Source organism: Podarcis tiliguerta (genome assembly GCF_965153285.1).
Source record: "Podarcis tiliguerta genome assembly, chromosome: 7".
NCBI classification, from domain to species: Eukaryota; Metazoa; Chordata; class Lepidosauria; order Squamata; family Lacertidae; genus Podarcis; species Podarcis tiliguerta.
The window spans coordinates 7675784-7702239 of record NC_139540.1 but is presented as its reverse complement, the minus strand read 5'-3'; the positions used below and the strand labels follow the sequence as shown (position 1 = coordinate 7702239).

The 26456-nt window shown below is 44.4% G+C and overlaps 1 protein-coding gene across 1 annotated transcript in view; it reads right to left on the bottom strand.

Moving 5' to 3' along the window:
- Positions 1-26456, bottom strand: part of COL22A1 (collagen type XXII alpha 1 chain) — a 195545-nt gene that overhangs the window by 132745 nt on the left and 36344 nt on the right. The window contains exon 4 of the mRNA XM_083450394.1: positions 7220-7294. Coding sequence (XP_083306520.1) covers positions 7220-7294 — 75 coding nt within the window. The remainder of the gene's footprint in view (positions 1-7219; positions 7295-26456) is intronic.

The following is a 26456-nucleotide window of genomic DNA, read 5'->3' as shown; positions in this document are numbered from 1 at the left end:
CACAACCAGCTTCAAGACACCTTTGCGGAGCACCCCCCAGAAAAATGTGCCTGGGACCATTGCCCCAGCAGCCCCCCACCACGATATTCCCCTGCCTGCAAAACCATGGTTCAAATCCCCACTCAGCCATGAAACTCACTGGGTAAGCTTTGGCCAATCACTGCCTCTTGGCCTAAACTACTTCACAGGGTAAATGAGATGGAGGAGAACCATGCAGGGCACCTTCAGCTCCCTGGAGGGAAAGGATGATATAAATGCAATAAAGGCAATCCAAAATGCAATGCAACAAACAGTGGGTGCAGTATTTATGTGTACCAAATTTAAGCTGCTGGAGAAGTACCCTTGGCATTTTGAGGTCTGAGGCAGGGAGCTGCTACTCAAGCGTCCCTAAGACCCTCTCTCTAACAACACACACACACACAGAGAGAGAGAGAGAGAGAGAGAGAGAGAGAGAGAGAGAGAGAGAGAGAGAGAGCGCACATCAAACAATATATAATTGGGCTGGCTGGAGGGGATCTCAAACTATCGATTAACAAAGGGCCTTGCACAGAGGTTAACCGGCCGGGGATGTCATCCTTTTTTTCATGTGTGCAGCTTCACAGGAAATATCTCTTCCTGAACATGTGTTCTTTGCAGCCTAGGATCCATTCCAAAGGCCTGCAGCTACGCATGAACAGATTATCAGCCTTGCGAGGGAGATTAGCTAACGAGACTTCAATATTGAGGGCTTCCCAGTGCAGAGAGTGCAAAGGAAGGGCAGAATTAGTGTTGTTCCGAGGCGGGCGAGCAACCATCAGGGCAGCTGATGTCTGCTGCAGCATGGTGCTGGTTTAATGTGCCTCTCTTCTTTGAGGATCAGCGGGCCACTGGCTCCTCTCTGCCAGCGTAAAACACATACAGCCCCTTGGAGAACGTTATAATTAGCTGGTGAGTCACTGGCATCTTAGGAATCCAATCTGCTCCTCTGCTGAACACAGGCCAACAGAAAGAGAGGCACCGACAAGCAATCGCAGCCATCCCTGGCTATAATTGTAGGCTATTAGGTTTTACACACTGGCCCTGCAGCACTGGGTGCAAGGCCCCTGGCCATCCCACAACAAGCTATAAATAAGCACAGAGGCCCAGGCAGATGGATTGTTTTCTTGTTCATCTGTCGGGTGGGAAAGAAAGCCCTCAGTCTTCTAAGCAGACCTATGCTACTTTAAGCCGAAGATCTGGGGACAGCATATCTCAGGGGCGGGAGACCACAGGAATGTGAGACAAATGCAGCCCTTTGTACCTTTCTGTATGTCCCATGGAATTCTTCCTAGCCTGGTTCTCCCCCCAAACCATATTCATCTCCAGCCCTGCACTGTATTGTGCTATAGTGCCAGACCCTCCAAGTGTCCCTATTTTCCAGGGACAGTCCTAGATTTATAGAAGCCGTCCCAGTTTCTGATTTGATCCTGTAATGTCCTGCTTTTCCTTAGGACACCCTGATTTTCATCAGAGAAATGTATGGAGTTATGCGACCCCTAAGGCAAGAAGATAAGTAATGATCCAAACTTTAGAAGACATCTGAAGGCAGCCCTGTATAGGGAAGTTTATAATGTTTGATGCTTTATTATGTTTTTATCTATGTTGCAAGCTGCCTAGAGTGGCTGGGGAATAATAATAATAATAATAATAATAATAATAATAATAATAATAATAGAATAGGACATCCTATTTTCATTGGAGAAATGTTGGAGGGTATGCTAAACCTTAAAGCCAGTATAAACAACAGTTGTCAGGTCCCATTGGCCCTCCCATAGGTGTCTGACAGCTATTCTCCACTCTGTTGCCCCAGCAATTCCCCAGTATGGAGGAATGGCTTGTCCTACAGAGACCTAAGAGAGCAAATCCCAGATGGATTAAGCAGTTTTGATTATAGACATAGGCTGGTACCTGAATACGCCATACTGAAATCAATGGACTAACGCTTAGATTCCACTCATAGGCTCCATTCCTCAGGCAATCCCTGTGTGAATGAGTGGGGTGTATATAGCTTACCAGTGAAATATTGGGGTGTTCCTCCTGAGATGCCCTATCCAGGGCCATCTTACCCATAGGCGCTAGGTGTGCGGGGCACCTGGGCGCCGGGTTCTCAGGGGCGCCAGGCCGTGAGTCCGGGGCCCGAGAGTTGAGTCCGGGGAAGAGCCCACTCATTGGTTGGAGCTCCACAGAGGGGTCTTCTGCTGCGAGCAGCTCTGCGCCGCAAGCTCGGGGGCGACCAAGCGAGTGAGACACTGAAGCGGCTAGCCAGCTCCGCCCTCCTGCGCGCCTGGGACTGGGTAACGGGGGGGGGGGGTGTGGGCGCCGGGCAGATCTTTGCACCCCAGTGCCACATATGCTTAAGACAGCCTTGGCCCTACCTTACAAATTTCAAGGGAGGCAAAACAATAGCTATTGATTAGAGTAAGATTTCCCAGAGGGCTTTTGCACATGCCTGCTTCTGATCTTCTCAGAGGAAGAAGAAAGAGGGGGAAACGCCCCACAGATTTTCCAAAACAAGTTTTATTTAAGAAATAAAACAAAACAAAAATTCTAACCCCATTGAGTGACTCACCCCAGAACTCGGGTAAAAGACAATCCCTATGCAATCCCACCTCCTAAGCACTCCTCTCTCTGTAGCCTCTGCCATTCTATGGAAGTTTCTGCTTAAAATGAGCATCAGTAATAAATGCTGCATGGAAAATAACAAGACAAAACAGCAAAACCCACCAATGCACGGGAGCTATTTTCCATCCCATTTCCCCCAGTCCCGGCATTGACCTGCAGCCAGGATATCAGACTGAGTCACGACTCGCTATTACTATGCTTGTTAAATCCCTAGTGGTGTTTCTGTGCATCGGATCAGAGACATGAGGAGTATGTTAAATTTGCCCGGAGGTTGCTGCATAATGCGTTGTCATTAACACTGACTCAGACTCCTTGTTCCGGTTTTCCTCTCTCTCTCTCTCTCTGTCTCTCTGTCTCTTTGTGTGTGTCTCTCTCTCTATTTGTGGGCTCCTATAGTTATGCGCCCGCAATAAAAAATACTAATAAAAGAAACTTCAGAGAACAGTGTGTCTCCATTTGCCTCCACTTTAACTTCATTATTCTTCCTCTGCTTTGCAGAAAACGCAGGCGGCGAGAGGAGAGGTCAGAACCTCCTGCTCCAGTAAAAATCACAAACTTATTTACTTTGCTGCGCAACCACCATCCCCAAAATTGCAACTGCTCTCTACGGGACTGCCCTTTGAGACTAAGCCAAAGCCAAATATTGCTAAACCAATCATTGTCTGCCCACCTAGATTCTTGGTGAAACACACACACACACACACACACACACACACACACACCATTTCTTGCTTTTTAAAAATACTTTGAAGCACAGAAGTGCAACCTCTCTTGAGAAATCCTTCTAATTTCTCCAGAGCAAAATGAATCCTCAGTTTTAATTGTAGGCTAAAATCTATCAATGCTTTTACCAAATACAGTTGTACCTCAGGTTAAGAACTTAATTTGTTCCACAGATCCGTTCTTAACCTGAAACTGTTCTTAACCTGAAGAACCACTTTAGCTAATGGGGCCTCCCGCTGCTGCTGCCTCGCTGCTGCACAATTTCTGTTCTCATCCTGAAGCAAAGTTCTTAATGCGAGGTACTATTTCTGGGTTAGCGGAGTCTGCAACCTGAAGCGCCTGTAACCTGAAGCATCTGTAACCTGTGGTACCACTGTATTTAATATCTATATGAAGCCATTGGATGTGGTCATTAGGAGTTTTGGAGCAAGGTGTCAGCTTTGTGATGATGTTGACACAACTCTCCTTTCCCATAAGATATGAATTGGGAAAGACTGTGAAAACTTTGAACCAGTGTCTTGATGCAGTAGTGGTCTGGATGAGGGCTGATCAACTGTGTTTGAATTGGAGGACAATGGGGGCTCTTTGGGTGGGGAGGGGTTCCCCATGTTTCGGAAATTGGCAAGTTCCCTGTTCTGAGTGGGATTGCGATCCCCTTTGAAGGAGCCAGTGTGAAGTTTGGGGGTAGTTCTGTTCTCATCCTGAAACAAAGTTTTTAACCCGAGGTACTATTTCTGGGTTAGCGGAGTCTGTAACCTGAAGTGTCTGTAACCCGAGGTAACACTGTATGTCAGAAAAGAAAACCCTCTGAGAAAACTGACTACGGATGCTACACTAACATAGCAAAACTAGCATGGTTGTGTGAATAGCTAGCACAAATAATCCCTACACACAGGACAGGAGTATATGAAGACATTTTATACCAAGCAGGACATTGTTCCACCTAGCTCAGTGTTGTCCACACTGGCACACAGGTTATTAGAGACAGAGATCATGCCCATCTCTACCTGTGCAGAATTGAACTTTGGACCTTCTGCATGCAAAGTACAGTGGTGCCCCGCAAGACGAATGCCTCGCAAGATGGAAAACCCGCAAGACAAAAGGGTTTTCCGTTTTGGAGGTGCTTCTCAAAACGAATTTGCTATGGGCTGGCTTCGCAAGACGAAAATGTCTTGCGATTCCTGGGTTTTTCCCCCCGCTCCCTACCCCCTTTATCTAAGGCACTAAGCCGCTTAACAGCTGTTCGCTAAGCCGCTTATCAGCTGATCTAAGCCGCTTATCAGCTGATCTAAGCCGCTAATAGCCTTTTAGCAGCTAATCCGCTAATCCCTTAAGCCTTTAATAGCTGCTAATAGCCTTTTAGCAGCTAATCCGCTAATCCCTTAAGCCTTTAATAGCCGCTAAACCGCTAATAGCGCTAATAGCGCTAATCCGCTAATGGGCTTGCTTCGCAAGACGAAAGAAACCGCAAGACGAAGAGACTCGCGGAACGGATTCTTTTCGTCTTGCGAGGCACCACTGTAGTTGCTCCATCACTGAGTTATGGTCCTTGTGAACATTTCTTGGCAGAAAATAGCCCCTGCACACCTTATGCATGCAGATGAGTAAAAGGGCACAGGACCATTCCTCTGACCCTGATCTGGATTATAAATGTCTTCTTCATTATCCACACATGGGCATGGATATGTGAGGCAAGAAAGCCTACATGTTTAGGTGCCCATTGACCCTGGAACTCTAAGAGATGGAGAGTTCCATGTTCTAAGGACATCTGTGTGCATCATGTTCCACCCTCCCCTCCCCCACTGACTTCCCTCAGCTCCAGTCTCTGGTTTATCTACAAATGCTATTCTCTGCATGTTACAAGACTGTATAGATCCTTAATTTGTCTGACTGGTTATTGTCAATAAAAAGTTTGTGAGTGTTTATTCAAAGCCTGCCAAGGAGTCCAATTCACTTTGTTGTTTCTTTAAGTACTTTGTAAAAGGTTCCCATTCATCTTTAACATCACAGTTATCCTTGCCTTGTCACGTAGTTTATGTGTCAATTTTGCCAATTCTGCGTAGCCCATCAGTTTCTCTTGCCATAGTTCTTTAGTCGGGATTTCCTCATTGTTCCATCCTTGTGCTATTAAGACTCTTGCCGCCGTTGTCACGTACATAAAGATATTTTTCAGCTTCCTTGGCAGGTCTTTTCCTACAATCCCTAACACATCATGTTCCTTGTCTTTGATGTACCCTTGCTAATTATTTGATAGTAAGGGTCAAGGCCCGGGTGGCTCTGTGGGTAAAAGCCTCAGCACCTAGGACCTGCCGATTGAAAGGTCGGCGGTTTGAATCCCCGCGACGGGGTGCGCTCCCGTCGCTCGGTCCCAGCGCCTGCCAACCTAGCAGTTCGAAAGCATCCCCAGGTGCAAGTAGATAAATAGGGACCGCTTACTGGCGGGAAGGTAAACGGCGTTTCCGTGTGCTGCGCTGGCTCGCCAGATGCAGCTTGTCACACTGGCCACGTGACCCGGAAGTGTCTGCGGACAGCGCTGGCTCCCGGCCTCTAGAGTGAGATGAGCGCACAACCCTAGAGTCTGTCAAGACTGGCCCGTACGGGCAGGGGTACCTTTACCTTTACCTTTAAGGGTCAAGGCAATGGGAGCCACATAGTATCAGTTGTGGGGCCAAATGCACAGCCCTACAGCTCCACCCCCCTCACTTTACATCCTTTTGAATTAGTAAGTTTGTATTTTTTAATTTTTGGTTTTGTGACCTTTCAATGTATTTCCCCCCCTGTACAGCTGAGATAGAGAACCTATGACCTTCCATATGTTGTTGAACTCAAACTCCCATCAGCCTCCTGGCCAATTGCCAAGGATGATGGGAAATATAGTCTGGAGACACATGGGTTCCCCATAACTGATGCATAACTATGTGCATTCAATCATCTGACAACTAAGGATTCAGACATCTGACGAACTGCATGGGGAGAGGGGTCTTTAAATATTAGTTCCAGGAATGGTTATGTTCTGGAATAGGAAGCCCACACCTGAAATTTGCATTAAAAAAAAAAGGACCTAGGGGTATCAAGTGGATTTATTAAAAAATAAATAAATCGCAATGCAGATGTAAATTCATGGTCCCCAATCTAGATTGAGAGACAAAGGGATAAAGCTCCAAAATAGGGTCCCATGTTAGTAATTTGGGTTGGGAGACCCTGTCCTCAAGGACTGAACCATGCAGTCATGGCCAAGTGTAAAAAGGTAAAGGACCCCTGAATGGTTAAGTCCAGTCAAAGATGACTATGGGGTTGTGGTACTCATTTCACTTTCGGGTTGAGGGCATTGGTGTTTATCCACAGACAGCTTTCTAGGTCATGTGGCCAGCATGACTAAACTACTTCTGGCAGACGGACACCATGACGGAAATCAGAGCGCACGGAAATGCTGTTTACCTTCCCACCACAGCGGTACCTATTTATCTACTTGCACTGGTGTGCTTTCGAACTGCTAGGTTGGCAGGAGCTGGGACAGAGCAATGGGAGCTCACTCTGTCACAGGGATTTGAACTCCTGACCTTCTGATCGGCAAGCCCAAGAATTTAGACCACAGCGCCACCTGTGCCCCAAGTATAATGTGGCCCAGAAGACTCTATTTTCTGTGTGCTTGTTATTCACAGACTAACTTCTTCCACTGTGTTATATCTCCTATTGAAACCCTTTTAGCTCCTCTTGAAATTCTTCAAATGTTCCACCTGAGGATCTGGACTTCCTTAACTGGTTCTATACTGTATTTGGTTACTTCTCAATGGCCGACTGAAGATGGAAACTGAGATTCCCAACCCCAAGCATATTGCAGATAGCACCCCATTACCTGGAATATCGTCAGTTTCTCCATTGGTGTGCTTGAACCTGTCTCCTTCTACGTGGACACTGGGACACAGCACATCTGAGAAGAAAAAGGGGAACAAAATATTTATATTAAAAATAAAGTAATTATTCAGGCCTCTAAATCGAAACTAGTCAAGTATCCTATTCTCACAGTGGCCAGTCAGATGCCTTTGGGAAGCTCACTAGGCCAGGAGTCCAAAAATGCTCTCCCCCACTTGTGATTCCCAGCAATCAAAATTCATAAACCTGCTGCCTCTAATATTAGCAGCAGATTAGTGGCATTCATGTAATGTGGCCCATTCTGGAGAAAAAGGTTCATTCTGGAGGTTTTCAGAGCATACTATCTGCGGGAGCTGAATTACTGCACAATAACACTCATTCACCTTCTTGCAATCAGAATTTTAAACTTTGCAACAAAGGGATATTAAAATATAAATCACCATAAAAACAAGAGAACCATAGAATAAATAAAAACATATCAATCTACAGAATCACAAATTTTCAGAACTTAAAATTGAAAAATTCTCCCAAATCATTTAAAAAATGAAATCTCATTGGGGTGGAATCTAGAAACATTAAAACTGCTTTGAAAATGAACTTTTTAAAAAAGAGTTTTTAAAAAACCATTGAATTTTCCATAAGGCTCACCATCACCATCTAGTGTCACACTGTATATTGCACTTAAAACACACTTAAAACATTATATTTGCAGCTGTATAGCTGAGTCCTGGCAGTCAGAACTGTACGATGTTCCCAAAAGCAATCTATACCATTGTCCATAACATTGCCACTGCTAGCATACTATATATGTTACCCTACATGTAGCTAGCTTGTTTGCAGTGGCCAGGAACCATCTACATTTGAAATAAGTGTACCTCTACTATGGATGTCAGAGAATTTAGGTGCATTCTGCCTGGTTGCTAATTGCTAGAGAACATGCAACAGAGACTCTGATCTGATTTTAATGCTGCTGTATTCTTTCAACAGCTGGAACCTTTTTTATGTTTTGCAATTGTGTCTCCTGATCACTCTTTCTGTTTCCTCCCAGCTAAGCACGTATGAAAACATGAAGCTGTTTTTCCCTAGAGCAAAGGCTAATTTCTGAATAACGGTGAAAATGGACCAAGCAGAGTTATTTAATGAACAATGGAAAATCAGTGAAAATCAGGGAGACTAAGAAGCAGGAAGCTGACAGGCAGTGCTACCTCCTGAACAGGTTGCAAAGAAGAAGGAAGGAAGGAAGGAAGGAAGGAAGGAAGGAAGGAAGGAAGGAAGGAAAGTGGACCACAGTGATCGGTGTGGCATTCCCCCAGTTTCCCTAAAAAAATCAGCCTCCACAGTGGAAGTTGTGAACCAACAACACCATCTATTTCCAGGGATCCCAATTTATTTCCTGAGGAACTTTATTTCTGTAAGGAACAGGTTAGCTGATTCTATGAATTGACTATCCCTATCTTGCCAATGTGACACCATCATTTTCCCATAATCCCTGTGCACTCTTTGTCAATAGGGTCCATCTTTCTTTCTCTCCTTTTTCTCTGTCTTTGCAAAGAGCCTTTGCTCAACACACAAGTTATCCAAATAATTAAAAAAAACCAAAAATAACCCTGGCACCAAGACAGATTTGCTGGCTACAGGTATCTCCTAGACCAGGAAAGCCATTATTAAATGGGCCAGCCGGATGCTTTGGAAGCTGCTGCTGATAAATCACTTCTATTATCCCAACAGCTGTAGGCATTTTGTTAGCATATGGGAAACATCAACCAATTGCACCAAGTTACCGTGGGTGGATGAATTCAGCTCGAGGCTGCACAGCAGGCTGCTCTTAACCGCATTTCCGCGAATGTGAGGGGCGAAATGGCACTTTTGCCACATTGTCAAGAAATGTCCAGAACATAGAGCTGTATTTATTAGAACGTCTGCTTAGTGGGATCTGAGATTCACCTGCTTTTCCCTATGGGGTGAAGGTTATCATGTGATTATTATTATTAGCAGATTGGCCAATTACACATTGAGAGAAAAGAGGAAATTCATCTCCCAAAAATTGATGACAAAATTTGCATGTAATATGCTTATTTATATGTATAGATGAAAATTTAGAAATAATGAATATGATAGAAATATAATGCATCTCATTATAGTTGGGGGGGGGGGACTGTGACCAAGTGACATGCACTGGAATCAATCTGCTGTCCAGGTGCTATTGATAGACAAACTCAAGGGCTTTCTTCTCCACTCTTCTGATACTTTCAACAGACTGGATTGGCCTTCAAACACCTTAGGGTAGAGAAACTCCAGTTGTCATCAACCCTAACCAGTATGGCTAATGGTCCAGGGCAGGGGTGCCAACTTGAATAAAATATTGTGGGGGCCCAGGTAAGCCCTACCCCACATAATAATCATATGATGCAGCGCGCACACACAATTTCATTGGGAATGCCCATCAACTTTGGGGGCAGGTCTCTGGCCCCTTCAAATATTTTATTGTGGGGGCTGAAGCCCCCGCAGCCCCTAAGAATTGGCTCCTATGGTCAGATATGATGATGGGACTTACAGTGCAACAACAAGGGCTCCCCACTCCTGAAATAGAGGACACCGTCATATAGAGGACACCATCAAATACAGTGGTGCCCCGCAAGACAAATGCCTCGCAAGACGGAAAACCCGCTAGACGAAAGGGTTTTCCGTTTTGGAGGTGCTTCGCAGGACGAATATCTCTATGGGCTTGCTTCGCAAGACGAAAATGTCTTGCGATTCCTGGGGTGTTTTTTTCACTCCCCACCCCCCTTTTCTAAGGCACTAAGCTGCTAATAGCCTTTTAGCAGCTAATCCGCTAATCCCTTAAGCCTTTAATAGCCGCTAATAGCCGCTAAACCGCTAATAGCGCTAATCCGCTAATCCGCTAATGGGCTTGCTTCGCAAGACGGAAAAACCGCTAGACGAAGAGACTCACAGAACGGATTCTTTTCGTCTTGCGAGGCACCACTGTAGCTCTTCAAATTCGAGGATAATTCAGGAATACCCTGGATGTGGGTTGCCCTTTACAGAGTAAAGACAGGAAGGAAGGAAGGCCTCTACCCTCACAAACTTATGATGAAAAAGTTGACACAGAGAAGACAATAATAATAAATTTTTATTTGTACCCTGCCCTCCCTGGCTGGAGCCGGGCTCAGAGCAGCTAACATCATATAAATAAGGCAATATGCATAAAACAAGCAATCAATCGATTAAAATCCATCCCAAAATTAATTCAAATAAGTTAAAGTTAAAACTGGACAAATGACAACCCTCAGGTTAAAATTGAAAGCGGTTAATACTCTCCAGGACCAACTGTTTCCACTGATATTATAAGGACCTGTGAGTGGGCTGGGAAACCTCCTTCGTGCTTGTTCTTATGCAAAGAGAAAATGAGTCAGACTGAACCCTGACCAAAGGCCTGGTGGAATAGCTCCATCTTGCAGGCCCTGCGGAAGGATGTCAAATCTTGCAGGGCCCTGGTCTCTTGTGAGAGAGCAGTCCACCAGGCCGGGGCCACGGTTGAAAAGGATGGGCCAAGGCGAGCATTAAGGAAAATGTGGCTGTACGCTCTGAAAGAGTTCCAAATGGGTTTCCAGCCCAGCATGATGTATTGTGCCTGCGGCATGGAGCGAGGGTGGAACAGGAGAGCGAGTGTCATGGTGTGACAGAAAAATGGGTTCAAAATAAGTGTACAGCTTACACAAAGTTTACCAAGGGACAAGCTTTTAGTCAATGGGCAACTCAACTGCTGAGCACTACATTCAGATACATCAGCCACTCAGTTCATCGGCTAAATAAGAGGGCTGGTGTTAACACAATTTCTCCAGAAGCTGCCTTGGAAGACCACAAATATTTGGCTCTTCTTTTCCAAGAAATATTTCCATTCCAGATAGTCACTATCAGAACACCTCTTCCCTCCCAATCCAATTCCCTTTCGAGCCATGTCTTTTTTTTAGATAGTATGTCTCTTGGCGGTCTTCCTTTTTTGTGATCTGTAAGCAGCTCTGAGACCCTTTTTTTGGCTGAAGAGCAGAGTTAGAAAAAAAAAGATGATGTTTTAAACAAACAAATAAATGGCCTGCACCCCCTCAGTATGCTTGGGGATGGTAGGCAAGCTCAGGCCATCACAACCCTGCTACTGCCATCCTGAGTATCTGGCAGCCATGCCTGTCCCTGAGTTGAGTTCTGCCTTGAAGCATGAGTACAGTGGTACCTTGGTTTAAGAACAGCTTAGTTTATGAACAACTTGGATTAAGAACGCTGCAAACCCGGAAGTAGGTGTTTTGGTTTGTGAACTTTGCCTGGGAAGCAGAACATGTTTCCTGTTAAGTGTGTTAAGTGTGTTCTGTTTGTAAATTGAGTCCACTGCTGCTATGGGAAAGCATGCCTTGGTTTAAGAACGCTTTGGTTTAAGAACGGACTTCTGGAACAGATTAAGTTTGTAAACCAAGGTACCACTATAGTAGTGATGTCTTACACGTGACCTGGATAGCTCAGTCAGTTAGAGCATGGTGCTGATAACAAGAAGGTTGCAGGTTCAATCCCTGTATGCAACAGGTGCATATTCCTGCATTGCAGGGAGTTGGATGATGATTCACAGGGTCCCTTCCAACTCTACAATTCTATGATTCTATGCCTGAACTTACTGGGACGCGAGTGGCGCTGTGGGTAAAAGCCTCAGCGCCTAGGGCTTGCCGATCGAAATGTCGGCGGTTCGAATCCCCTCAGCGGGGTGCGCTCCCGTCCTTCGGTCCCAGCGCCTGCCAACCTAGCAGTTCGAAAGCACCTCCGGGTGCAAGTAGATAAATAGGGACCGCTTACCAGCGGGAAGGTAAACAGCGTTCCGTTTGCTGCGCTGGCTCGCCAGATGCAGCTTGTCACGCTGGCCACGTGACCCGGAAGTGTCTGCGGACAGCGCTGGCTCCCGGCCTATAGAGTGAGATGAGCACACAACCCTAGAGTCTGTCAAGACTGGCCCGTACGGGCAGGGGTACCTTTACCTTTACCTTTTTATGCCTGAACTCATGAAGTCATAGAATCATGGAATCATAGAGTTGAAACAGACCCCGAGGGTCATCTAATCCTGAAATGCAGTTATCTCAGCTAAAGCACCCATGACAGATAGCCACCCAACCTCTGCTTAAAAACCTCCAAGGAAGAAGAGTCTTTTAATAGTCTTTATCAATATGCATTAGCAGTCAGGAAGCGGGTATGGTGGAAGAAGACGAGAAAGACCTGCCACTATAGGGTGGCAGGTCACTTCTTCACTTATTTCCAAGTGCCTTTCGGATGTTTAGATGAGGTCACCCTCAGAATTTCCATGTATTTTATAGGACTGTTTACAGCCCTGTCCACTGACCTCCTTTGGCTGCAAGGCAATCCTTAAGAATGGGATCAATCACCAAAGCAGACAACATGCTTGCCTGATGACTCACCCGGGCAGGAAGAAGGCACAGCAACAGGCGGCGACATATCAATTGCAAATAGCAAGAAAGCATCATAAAACACCCCAAATGGAACTCCAGCTGAGCACAGGCTTTCCACACACAAACACACTTACTTCCAGCATAGTTTTTCCTTCCAGTCTTTTCCTCATTGAAAAAGAGTTTTCTTAGATGGTACACAACACCAGTGCAGTTAGGGAAAATGTACAAAACTAGTTCAAATATATGTTGGAAGTGTAAGGAAAAGGAAGGGACATTTTATCATATGTGGTGGGATTGTAATGTAATTTTTAAAAATTGGGAAATGATATACAATGAATTGAAGAAAATGTCCCATTTAACATTTGTTAAAAAACCTGAAGCATTTTTGTTGGGGATTGTAAGGAAAGACCTGCCCCCAAAGCTGAAAAACATCTTCATGTATGTGACAATGGCCGTGAGAGTTCTGGTAGCACAAGGATGGAAGACTGAAGAAACCCCAATTAAAGAATCATGGCAAGAAAAATTGATGGACTATGCAGAACTGGCAAAACTGACATATAAGCTACGGGACAAGGATAACTGTGACTTTAAGGATGAATGGGAACCCTTTACAAAGTATGTGAAGACGCAACAAAGTGAACTGGACTCCTAGGCAGGTTTTAAATAAACATTCACAAACTTTTTATTGATAATAATCAGCTAAATAGTTTGGGGATCTATACTACTTTGTAACATGCAGAAAACAGCAGTCTCAGATAAACCAAAGACTGGAACTGAGGGAAGTCGGGGGGTGGGGGTGGGTGGGTTTTGTGGGGGGGGGGAGGGAGGAAAAATGGGGGGGAAATAAGGATGATATGTTTTTGGATAATATGTCTTGTTTTAACTTTGAATAAAAAAAACTTTAAAAAAAGAGAGATTGGAAAAAGAAGAGTTTTCTTTACTAGAGGTGCACTGAGCAATTAGTGTTCCCATGTACCATACGAAGCTAGGCTTTTCCCCCACTGAGGATTAAGTTTCAGCCCTACGAGTCCAATGGGTATTTGATGGAAGGTGGAATGCTTGCTTCATTTACACAACTTTCCCCCCAAGCTCGATGCTGTCAGATGAGGAATGGTGGAGACTGTCTCCCCAGCCTGACCCTTCTATCCCTGCCCTTACCACATGTAAGTGTTCAAGAATAGCTCTTTCTGCAGATGCCATCATTCTGCATTACAAGCACGGACTATATGACAACTCCGGTTTCCTGTGCCACATTTTAATGGGTGTGCAGATGTGTCATCCAATGACATGCCTATAAACAGTCCCCCTGAGACTCGGGGTGGATAAATCTAGTTCAACTTCTATTTTGCCAATGTTAAACTGAGTCCTCGGCATTTCTGCATCAGTTTGTTGTTTTTGTTTAAGTCCTTACAAACATTTTGCCTAGCCTGCATATATATATATTTGCAAGTAATTTCCTCTGTTGTTGTTGATGATGCTGTTGTTTATACCCCACCCTTCCAGCTGGGTTTCCCCAGCCACTCTGGGCAGCTCCCAACAGATTAAAAAAAGAATAAAATATCAAACATTTAAAACTTCCCTAAACAGGGCTGCCTTCAGGTGTCTTCTAAAATTCAGATAGTTGTTTATTTCCCTGACATCTGATGGGAGGGCGTTCCACAGGGCGGGTGCCACTACCGAGAAGGCCCTCTGCCTGGTTCCCTGTAACCTCACGTCTCACGGTGAGGGAACCACCAGAAGGCCCTCGGCGCTGGTCCTCAGTGTCATGTTGGTAGGTTCATTTCACTAATATATATACTTCCACTAATATATATACTCTCCCCTAATCTACTCATCTTTGGACATGGTTTCTAGTTAGAGAACCACAGCATAAAATTTGGAGAACTGTGAGTTTCAAAGATATGTTTCAGTTTGTACAGTGGTACCTGAGGTTAAGAACTTAATTCGTTCTGGGGGTCCATTCTTAACCTGAAACTGTTCTTAACCTGAGGTACCACTTTAGCTAATGGGGCCTCCTGCTGCCGCCATGCCGCCACCACGTGATTTCTGTTCTCATCCTGAAGCAAAGTTCTTAACCCGAGGTACTATTTCTGGGTTAGCGGAGTCTGTTTACCTGAAGTATCTGTAACCTGAGGTACCACTGTATATTTCGGGGTGGAACGTTCAGACCAGAAAGGATCAAGCTGAACAGGAAACCAAAACAAACCCGTTCCCCATTATCACCTGAGACATGGGGGACAGAAATTCAGTCTCTCAAACATTCCACCTCAATGTGAGACAGTTTCCTCCCTTCCAACGCAAGCTCAAGTAGCCAGCGCCAAGAGAAACAAGCCTCCTCCCTCACTAACAAGCACTGATCTAAGGCACATAAGTTCCTTGTCCCTACCAGCTGGCCATCGAAGGAGCAGGAACTGGAATTGATCTGAGGAAATGAAGGGTGACGAGAAACAGGAGGCCAGACACCGATAGAGGCAGAGGTGAGGTCATTGCTATGGAGACATATGGGCCTCTGAGGCAGCACACACTGAAGCTTACAAGATTCAGCTCAAGGTCTTGTGGCCTTTAATTAACTGGAAGGATTGACAGCGAGCTCGGTTGGGTTATTAGGTGAGACCAATCGATACTGGGGAATTTTGTGCTTTGGGTTGTCTGGTATTCCCCATAGATCAGGGGCAGGAATAATGAGCCCATTGTTTCCTTCCAGATCCCAGCTTTGGTCATGCATCCGAGGTGCAAGGGGTGCTATTTGGGGGGGGGGGAGGCCGTAGATCAGTGATAGACTACATCCACATTCTTCAGCATCTCAGTTTAAAGAGAAATCTCAGACATCATGTTCAAGGAACTACTTCTCCCTGGAACCCTGAAGAGCAACTACCAGTCAGAGTACTCAGTATTGATCTAGGCAGCCCATTGTTCTGACACAGGATTAGGCAGCTACATCCATTCATACCTTTTCCAATGAACTAGCCATTTCAACTCTGTGCTCTGACAGGTCACTGGATATCTCTTAGCAGGTGTCTGAACTTACTGACTTCATACAATCCATTCCTATAGAGAACGTGACAACGCAAAGTGACAGTTTCCTCTTTGTTTCTCACTAGTGACTTAGTCTAATAAAAATGCTTTTGTGGAGTGAAACAAAAAAGCAGCTTCAGGAAACTCAGCCATTTAAAGCTAGCATTGTGTCTCCCTAAGTGAGACAATGCATTCTCTTCTACATGGGACGCGGGTGGCGCTGTGGGTTAAACCACAGAGCCAATCAGAATATCACTTGCCGATCAGAAGGTTGGCAGTTCGAATCCCCGCGACAGGGTGAGCTCCTGTTGCTCGGTCCCTGCTCCTGCCAACATAGCAGTTCGAAAGCACGTCAAAATGCAAGTAGATAAATAGGTACCGCTCACGACTGGACCTAATGGTTAGGGGTTCCTTTACCTTTATTCTCTTCTACATAATGCTATGATTCTCCTCCAAACCAAGGTGTGCTCTCCCTCTCCCTCTCTCTCTCTCTCACACACACACACACACACACATACACACCAAGGGGGCCCTGCCATTGCCGGATTTACATATAAGATAGCAAGCTATAGCTTAAGGCCCCACTCTCTTGGCCGCCCCCCAAAAAATTAAAGGAAAAAACAACCTGGATGTACATTTCCAAAATATAAGATAAAAAACAAATAAAATAAAAGCTACATACAGCAACAGTATTTTGTGTTGTGTAGCCTCCTATTATGTAAGTAATGGGCCCTGCCTGCTAGCCTTCTCCCTAAAATATCACATATAAAGGGCCCCATTACCTTCAGTAGCTTAGGGCCTCATCAAACCTAAATCATGCCCTGGGGCCCTCTTTGACAACATTAAAGATCCTCCAAGTGTCCCTGTTTTCCAGGGACGTCCCTGATTTAGAGAAGCCGTCCCTGTTTCTGTTTTGAAGAAATTTCTGTTTTGGAGAAGTGTTGGAGGGTATGGAGTTATCTGACCCTCAAGCTGTTTGAAGGCAATCCTGTATAGGGAAGTTGTTTTTTAAATGTTTCATATTTTATTATGTTTTATATATGTTGGAAGCTGACCAGGGTGGCTGGGACAACCCAGTAAGATGTGTGGAGTATAAATAGTAAAATTATCCTTGTGGAATGGGACATCCCTATTTTCTTCGGAGAAATGTTGGAAGGTTATGACATTAGTATAAGTATGGTCATACGTTGGTTCTCAGATGGAATCTGTTCCAGAAGTCGGTCTCACTTCAGAAAACGTTTGAAAACCAAGGCATGGCTTCCAATTGGCTGCAGGAGCTTCCTGGACTCAATCAGAAGCCATGGAAGCCGCGTAGGACATTCGGCTTCCAAAAAACATTTGCAAACCGGAACACCCACTTCTGGGTTTGCAGTGTTCAGGAGCCAAAACATTCAGGTCACAAGGCATTCCAGAACCAAGGTACAACTATATAAAATATGCATTAGGGCAATACCTGATCAAGCAAGATGCCACAAAATAGTACACAAGCTTTGAATTTCCCAGAATTATTCATTACAGTGGTACCTCGGGTTACATACGCTTCAGGTTACAGATGCTTCAGGTTACAGACTCCGCTAACCCAGAAATAGTACCTCGGGTTAAGAACTTTGCTTCAGGATGAGAATAGAAATCGTGTGGTGGCAGAGGGAGGCCCCATTAGCTAAAGTGGTACCTCAGGTTAAGAACAGTTTCAGGTTAAGAACAGACCTCCGGAACAAATTAAATACTTAACTCGAGGTATCACTGTAGTCTACAAGCTAAAAACACACTACAGGAGTAACATCCAGCCTAATGAAGATTTCTCAGGACTTGAAAGCTTGTTTGCTATTTTGTGACATTATGGTTGAATTACCTTTGGCTCCTTGACAAAATGTTTAGGAGGGAATTGGCACAGCCATTGTCCGATTCCTCCACTTTCTTCCCCATACTGCAGCCCCCTGGAAGCTCACAGTCCAATACCTTGAAAACAGTTGTGCATGGATATTTTACACCTATACAGGTTGTTGTCATCATGATGGGGTTCTTAGATACAGTACATTTTATTGTTCTTATTGTGTATTTAGGGTGGTATTCAACTACCTTGTCCCATCAGCACAAGGACTTCTATTTGTTCAACAGGACTTCTCATTCCCCCTCATACCCTCCCCAAATTTGTTCTGGAGGGTTGAGGGAACCCCTAGAACAGATTTGGAGAATAAGCAGAGAATAGTTCATTGCACAAGTGTGAATCCTTGTGCTGACTGTGTTGGATACAACCTTCAACTTTCTTTCTTTTTTTTTAACCTTCAACTTTCATGCCATTTTGTATATGTATTATTAGAACATATAGGGTAAAAATGCAGCATCTGTTGGGATACTGCCAGGGAGACAAAGTCCATCGTGACTCCACGTCGTCTCCGGACGTCCATCGATCTCCCGTAGACACACAGTATCAGCAATTAGCGACACGAGCTCCAGAAATAGCTTACCACATTCCAAAGCCGTGCACGTTCTATCAGCAGATAAAGCACACAGCGAAAGATGCACCCAGGAGAGCATTATTTACAAGTTTATTTCTGTGTTGATCAGAACAAAGAAAAACATGACTGCCTGCTTCAGTGTCTCCGGCAGAGAGAGAGAAACAAAAGCAAAGACACAACATAAACATCCTGTGAAACAGGAAATGCACAGCCTGTGACACAAACATCCTGCTCACTTTTAAGGTGGAACGGAAATATCCTAACATCCACAGTCAGAAGGAACTATGAATTTGGTTTGCCCAATTTAAGTGGTGACTCTATGCTAATATTGATAAAACCTCTTGTTCCAAGATCTTAAGTATGCTGTCCTCAGGCAGCAATGTTCCTGTTCTTACAAACATTGTTGCATGTCTTGCATGGCACCAAGAGTTTAAATTATACACCTGACTATTTATGCAGAAAAACATCACTTGCACTCACAAAAGCAGGAAGAAAAGAAAAGCAACTTTCAGTAACTTTTAGCTGAATAGCTAAGGTCACATTAACAGAAATCAAAAGAAGGAGGAAGATGGTATGAAACCACTCATGCTCACCTAAAACCAGCTAGTGTTTTATCACTGCTTCGTCTGCTGTAAATTATAGGGAACAGACAAACAATTACAGTGACTGAGTGCCTTCCTATAAAATCTAAGCCTGTAAGTTTCACAGCTCAGCCACTTGTGCCTGTACAGAACGAGTGCCAATCGGGCAGCACATCAATCAGTGCCAGCTGGAGCTCCAGTCTAAGTGCTATTTCCAGAGGCAAAATTAAAGGCGAGGCAGGCCAGCATCTGCTATTGTCATTTGGCTTCTGCCTTCGGCGCAGAACGCAGGCAAAAATTGAGCAGCAAAACAAAAAGGCCCAGAATGTTGCAGTGGTTCAGCAGAAGACCAGATCAGTAGAATGCTCCACTGATTATGAGCATCTAAAGGCCTTTTCTGGTCCCTCCAGTCAAACTTGGCAGCTGAAATCAAATGGGTTTTGCAGGCTTGAGTGAAATTAATATGATCTTTCTTCACTCCCCAAAATTATCTTACTGCATTATTGTTATTATCTGCTGCTTTCTTCTGCTTATGCTCTAATGATATGTTTGTCAATAAGGTTAATATTGTGAGGATATCATAAGAAGATCAAGTGTGGGGAGTGCTGCTCCAAGAAACAGCAGGCATTCCTACAAATAAGCAAATGCACTAACCCTACCACATCAGAGACCCCATAAAGAAAGGCCTTGTACCATTCAATCACCCTAAATCAACATGGATCCATCTGTCATGGATGCTTTAGCTGTGTTTTCTGCTAGATGAGCCTTGGGGTCTGCAATTCTATGATTCTATGAACACATCATCTCTCTCTTCGTATCTTCCAAACCACATAATTGTTTTTCCACACAAAACTTGCCCCCCTCCCATAATATAGAGGCCATTTCCCCCCTCAAAACTCTGATGCATGCCCTTCAACATTCCTCTGAAGAAAATAGGGACATCTATTCCATAATAATAATAGTAATTTTACTATGTAACCCTTGAAAGCCTTATTCTCTATAAATTTGCATAATCCTATTCTAAAGCCATCAAAATTGTGAAAGAATGCTAACTCCCATCAGTCAGTCTCAGCCATCAGTGTCAATCATCATGGTCAATGGTCAGAAACGATGGTTAGGGGGCACTGCATTGTCTACCCCTAAATTATTACTGTTCAGCTGATGAATAGAGAAGATTATTATTCCACAGTGTGAAATGGATGATCCCATAGAGGAATCAGTTAGGTGAAAAACTAGGGTGTTAGCAGTACACAAAGGTCCCTATTCTCATCTGTAAAAGTCTGAATATTTTTCCTCCTCCTGTTGCAGTATGAAATGTTTTTATCTCTAAACCCATAATCTTTACTAAAACAAACAAACAAAACCCAATGCCCTTCTCCCGCATTAACTAGGACTTTCTTTTCAGATTTGCTTTGCTTTTTGTTTCCTTTCAACAGTAAGTAAGCCTTCATCTGTCAAAAAAACCCAAAACCTCCTTTGGGAACTGGACTGCAATGAATGTCAGACATGTGTAGCTGTCAGGTTTTACCAGAATAAACCAAAGGAGATTACAAGAGAAATATAAGAAGCTTGGGATAATGGATACATTGCTAATGGGCATTCCCCCCCCCCCGCCCCCGCTACTGCAAACACACACTCTTCACAGGAATTCATAATGCATCAGCTCAAAAAGCAAACTTGCAGTAACAATCAGAGCTATAATTTTAGCTGGAAACCCTAGAAGGGGAGGAGAATCTGAGGTTCTCCTGAAGTTTCTGGAGTACGATTCCCACCAGCCTGACCATTGGCTGCACTGGTTTGGGCTAGGGATGGGGAAATCTATCAATTTCAGTTTCACGGAGTTTGTCCATTGTCTAGTCTTTAGTTCAGTTCCTTTTCTTTCTTTTTTTAAAGAGTTCGAGGAAAACCAGCACTTCCTCCAACATAATGTATTTCTGTATGTTATCTTCACCCAATATATGCTCATTTTTGTACACATCATTTGGTTGAAGAACCACTTGACAAAAGTACAATTTTAACAAGATAACTGTGCTTCAGTTCCTATGCATTAGAATGTGAACAAAAAATAGCTTCTCTTCTCTAGCTGAGGCTGATGGAAACTGGATTGCAGTAACAACTAGAGGGCCACAAATTCTCCACCGGTGAATTACAGTATCATCCCCACTCAGAACGACCTTATTTCCAGAATACAGACACTTCCCTCACTTCTAGCCAGTGATATTTTAAAAATCTATTCTAATGTTAGCAAATTCCTTACTAGAAGGAATGTGCAGCCCCAAACCTTGGTAGGGGATGGAATCTTGCACTTTTCCCAACAGATGTTACTGGATACGTGTAGGATCCGACTATTGGCAAGGAGCTTATCTGATTAGGAGAAATGAAACAAATGAAAGGCTGGGGTGGGGGGAATGCCCATGTGAACATGGTCAAATTCAGTCTACAGTGATCAATTAGTTGTGGAAGTCTAGCTAACACAGATAGACAGGATAGCTGTTAAAGAATTCACATGAGAAACCTTACATTAATAGAACCCAAGGACAGCAGTGCTGGATCAGGCCAGAGGTCCACCTGGACTAGCATTGTGTTCCAACAAGGGACAACCAGATGTCTCTGGGAGAAGTCTTACAGCAGAACTTACAGAGAACACACCGATCCACCATAAAAATAAGCAAACTTGGGTTGAGTTCTCTCCTTCTGCAAAAAGTAATTAAGCTCATCCTGTGTCTTGATGTCACCACACTATGTGTGTGTGTGTGTGTGTGTGTGTGTGTGTGTGTGGCACATTAATTGGCTGTAACTCGCCAGGGTGGAGACTTGACTTGGTATAATGATGTGAGGACATAGGATAACATATTACAAATCAGAGAGGGGTAGGACTCAATGCAAGGATGGTGCTAATAGCAGTTCCGTAACACTCCTGACACATCCCTAACGAGTTAAGCTGCTTTGGAGTTAGGCTGTTATTGGAACTCTTGGCTTCGCTCAAAATTCCTCAGATGTTTTGCTTAAGGAAGAATGTCTAAAATTTGGTAACAGCTATAGACTTAAAACATACTTCTAATGGGGGAGGCGTTGTCCACCCACTCAAGAACTGTCTGCTTCCTGTTTAGTTCCAAACTCCAGATTCAGAAACTCACTTTTCAAAAGTAAGATTCCTTTAATGCTTCTGTCAATAAGAAGGGCTGCTGTGTTAACTTTGTTAAGCTGGAAGTTAGAGCCACAAAGGTTTTTCAAACAACACTGCTTATTCTCAACAAGGAATCTGTCATTTATGAGCAGCATAATATTGTACGTTAACTTTGATTTTCCTTAGCAACCAACGTGCCTTGCAGAAATCTGTTCTGCAGAACAAAAGAAAGAACAAAACTTTTACCATCTTTGAGAAAAATCAGGAGGTGGTTTGAGTCCCACATGCCTCTACTGTCTACTTCTATTAAATATTAAAAGTCTATTAAACATTAAAAGTATAGGGAAGCTTTTAATGTTTAATAGGTTATAGGAAGGACAGATCGTGAAGCTGAGGCTCCAATACTTTGGCCACCTCATGAGAAGAGAAGACTCACTGGAAAAGACCCTGATGTTGGGAAAGATGGAGGGCACAAGGAGAAGGGGACGACAGAGGACGAGATGGTTAGACAGTGTTCCCGAGGCTACAAACATGAATCTGACCACACTGCAGGTGGCAGTGGAAGACAGGAGTGCCTGGCGCGCTCTGGTCCATGGGGTCACGAATAGTCGGACACGACTGAACGACTAAACAACAACAACAACAACAACAACAGGTTATAGTATTTTAATATTCTGTTGGAAGCTGCCCAGAGTGGCTGGGGAAACCCAGCCAGATGGGTGGGGTATAAATTTATTATTATTATTATTATTATTATTATTATTATTATTATTATTATTATCATCATTATTATTTCAATAGCACCATTATACATGCACTATGGAAGCCCAAAGTATTCCTTCCTTCCTTCCTTCCTTCCTTCCTTCCTTCCTTCCTTCCTTCCTTCCTTCCCCTGCCCTTTTGTCTCATAGAATCATAGAATTGTGGAGCTTAAAGGGACCCACAGAACATCTAGTCCAACCCCCTGCAATGAAAGAATAAGGTGGTGTACATCAGTAGTGGGGAACCTTCAACCCAAGGGTCTAATCAGACCCATTTGGCCCATCAGGCCATTTCAGGCAAGCCACTCCCACCAGCAGAATGACTAACATTATATATGACATACCCGTGTAGGGCAGGTAAAGGCACAGCTCATGCTGGGTCTTCAGGCACTACCAATCAACTGGTGTCAGATGATTGACAGGTGGGCAGCCCCACCCACCTGCCAAAGTTGACCTATGACGGTAGGGAGGTAAGGTTCCACCTCCCCACTCATGATGTATGTGGTTAACCTATTCTCATTGTATCCTCACAACCACCATGCAAAGTAAGGGAAGTAAGAAGGAATGGAAGAATTGATGCTTTTGAATTATGGTGCTGGAGGAGATTCTTGAGAGTCCCATGGATTGCAAGAAGATCAAACCTATCCATTCTTAAGGAAATCAGCCCTGAGTGCTCACTGGAAGGACAGATCCTGAAGCTGAGGCTCCAATACTTTGGCCACCTCATGAGAAGAGAAGACTCCCTGGAAAAGACCCTGATGTTGGGAAAGATGGTGGGCACAAGGAGAAGGGGACGACAGAGGACGAGATGGTTGGATAGTTTTCTCGAAGCTACCAGCATGAGTTTGAATAAACTGCGGGAGGCAGTGGAAGACAGAAGTGCCTGGCATGCTCTGGTTCATGGGGTCACAAAGAGTCAGACACGACTAAACAACAACAAGAAGAAGAAGGAATGACTGGTCTAATATCATCTAGTGAGCATCAGGGCAGAGGGCAGATTTGTATCTCCATCCCACTAGTCCTTGTTTGATGCTCCATCCATTACACCACAGCTACAGCGATATAAATACCCACCCTTTTGCCCATGATGAATAAGGCTGCAATTTAGAGAGCAATGTTGGTAATCTTATGGAAATTATATTCACTTTCCTGGCCCAGGCTCCCCACATTTCCCCTGATGGTGGCAAAATTTAGCAGCACAGCTGACAGCTCCGTTATTGGGAAAGAACCAAACATGTGGGACCAGGAAGTGCCAAGCAGGTTTCCAGATGTCCTGACACTTTTCATACACACATAGTTGTCCTTTGGGGGAAAATACTGGCCAAGGAAATTAGGAATATCATATTCCAGTTCAGTCCCATTGCTCCTCCTTCTTCCACACTAAACAAACTTGTTCAATAGCTATACAGCTGTGGATCATAGGGGAGCGTATTATATTGTCAAATAATAAAGCAACGCCTCTCTCTGAGTTTGGCAGGCTTCTGTTAGCATTTCTTTCATTCTCATTTGGTTGTGTGGTGTGACCCTGCTTCTGATTGCACTATACATTTAATGCAATATCACAGATACTCCAAAGTGTCCCTATTTTCCAGGGACAGCCCCAGATTTACAGAAGCCGTCCCGGTTTCTGCTATGATCCCAGAATGTCCCGCTTTTTCTTAGGACATCTCTATTTTCATCAGAGAAATGTTGGAGGGTATGGAGTTATGAAACCTGAATCAAGGAGATCAGTAACTATATGACCTTTAGAAAGCATCTTAAGGCAGTCCTGCATAGGGAAGATTTTAATGTTTATGTTTTTATATATGTTGGAAGCTACCCACAGTGGCTGGGCAACCCAGTCAGATGGGAGGGGTATAAATATTAATATTATTATTAGTAGTAGTAGTAGTATAGAATAGGGCATCCCTATTTTCATCGGTCGAGGGATGCGGGTGGCCTAGGGCTCAGCGCCTAGGGCTTGCCGATCACATGGTCGGTGGTTCGAATCCCTGCGGCGGGGTGAGCTCCCGTCTTTCAGTCCCAGCTCCTGCCCACCTAGCAGTTCAAAAGCACCCTTAAGTGCAAGTAGATAAATAGGTACCGCTTTATAGCGGGAAGGTAAACGGTGTTTCCGTGTGCTGCACTGGTGCCAGCTAGCCAGAGCAGCTTCGTCACGCTGGCCAAGTGACCCGGAAGTGTCTCCGGACAGCGCTGGCCCCAGGTCTCTTAAGTGAGATGGGCGCACAACCCTAGAGTCGGACACGACTGGCCCGTACGGGCAGGGGTACCTTTACCTTTACCTTTATTTTCATCGGAGAAATGTTGGAGGGTATAGTATCATGCCACATTAAATAGTCACGATTGGCCACAGAGAATCTTGGGAACTGTAGTTTGTAAAGGTTGCTGAGAGCTGTGAGGAGACCTCTATTCCCCACACAGAACTACAATTCAAAGAGTGTCTTAATGGCCGAGACTGATAACCATAACCAAGAAGTTTCACATTCAAATCTGGCCCCTGCAATCAACTAAATAAAACTCTGGCTTTACTTTCTGATATCCTGAATTTAGCTGAATTTTCAGAGAAGAACAAAAAACCAAAAGAAGTATGTCATATTTTTTAAAACAACAACAACGACATAACATTATTCGACCACACATTAAGCAGTTTAATTGTCAGATGGTCACAGAACACACTGCAGTAAATCAGCACCACACACATCAGAGCTGTTTCTGTCCAATATGGGCCCTGAACACAGCTGTCCCCAGTATAGAGTCCCAAGGCTGCTTCTGCTTCTGCACAGCTTGACCTCGTCTGGCTTGGCAACGAAACCTTGGAGTCGGTGAAGCTCTGTCAGATCCCTAAATGAAACAAAGACAAATCGCCTTTCTGAAGCCCAGTAGCACGCCAACCCCGGAGGGATGTATGAGCAGGTCAGACTTCTGCAGCTGCCAGTTCCTGGAGGTCACGGCCGGATTGAACACCCTGTGTTGTTCGCCCAGCAAGAATCTTGACAGGTCAATGGTGTGAGGAGAAGTTGAAGATGATGTGTCCACAGAGGGGGGAAGTGTACGTTCAAGGGAAGGCCCTCAGAGGAGGATTCTGGAGCCAGCCTGCCCAGCACATTAACACTTCGCCTCCATGCTGGAAGGAAGGAGGCCTACTCACAAGTCCAGCGCTTTTTGCAACCAGCCGAGGAAAGCCTGTCGCCACTAACTGACTCCTCTGAAAGCCCAAGACCTATGCCACATGCTCAACAGAATCAAGGGACAAAGCTGTTATCTGGGCTGTGTCAAGAAACTCCCCGAGCTCCTTCATCTCACTTGCAAAATTCCAGAACTCTGCATCCTGAAGTGTAGCTGATCCTGACATTTTGAATTCCATTCCAGAAAATTTATCTGGAAAAGGCAGCTCCTCAAAATCAAAGAGTAGAGCCTGGCAGAAGCAAATTCAATGAGTATCTCAAGCGATGTGGTTGCTGCTGCCCCTTTTGTGGTCCCAAAAAACATACATCAAAAAAATTCGATCAGCATAGCTGGGCTTCCTTGCAGAATTACATCCTAGGTAGAGATTGTTGAGTTTCCCAATGCCCTCTGTGAATTAACTTTGAAATTGGGGTTTTTACCAGAGGTAGGCTACAAGAAGTTGTTTTTGTTGTTGTTGTTTGTGGGACAATTTGAGGTTTGGGGAAAATTTCATCTATTTCAGGAGGCTTTTTCTTCCGATACCCAGCCTTTATTTTCTTTCTATGGGAATGGGGAAAATGTTGTGGGAGCAAAATCAGAGAGCGAAGATTGAAGGCACTCATCCCAGATGGATCCACACCAATGTAGTCATCACTTTGCAATATTGC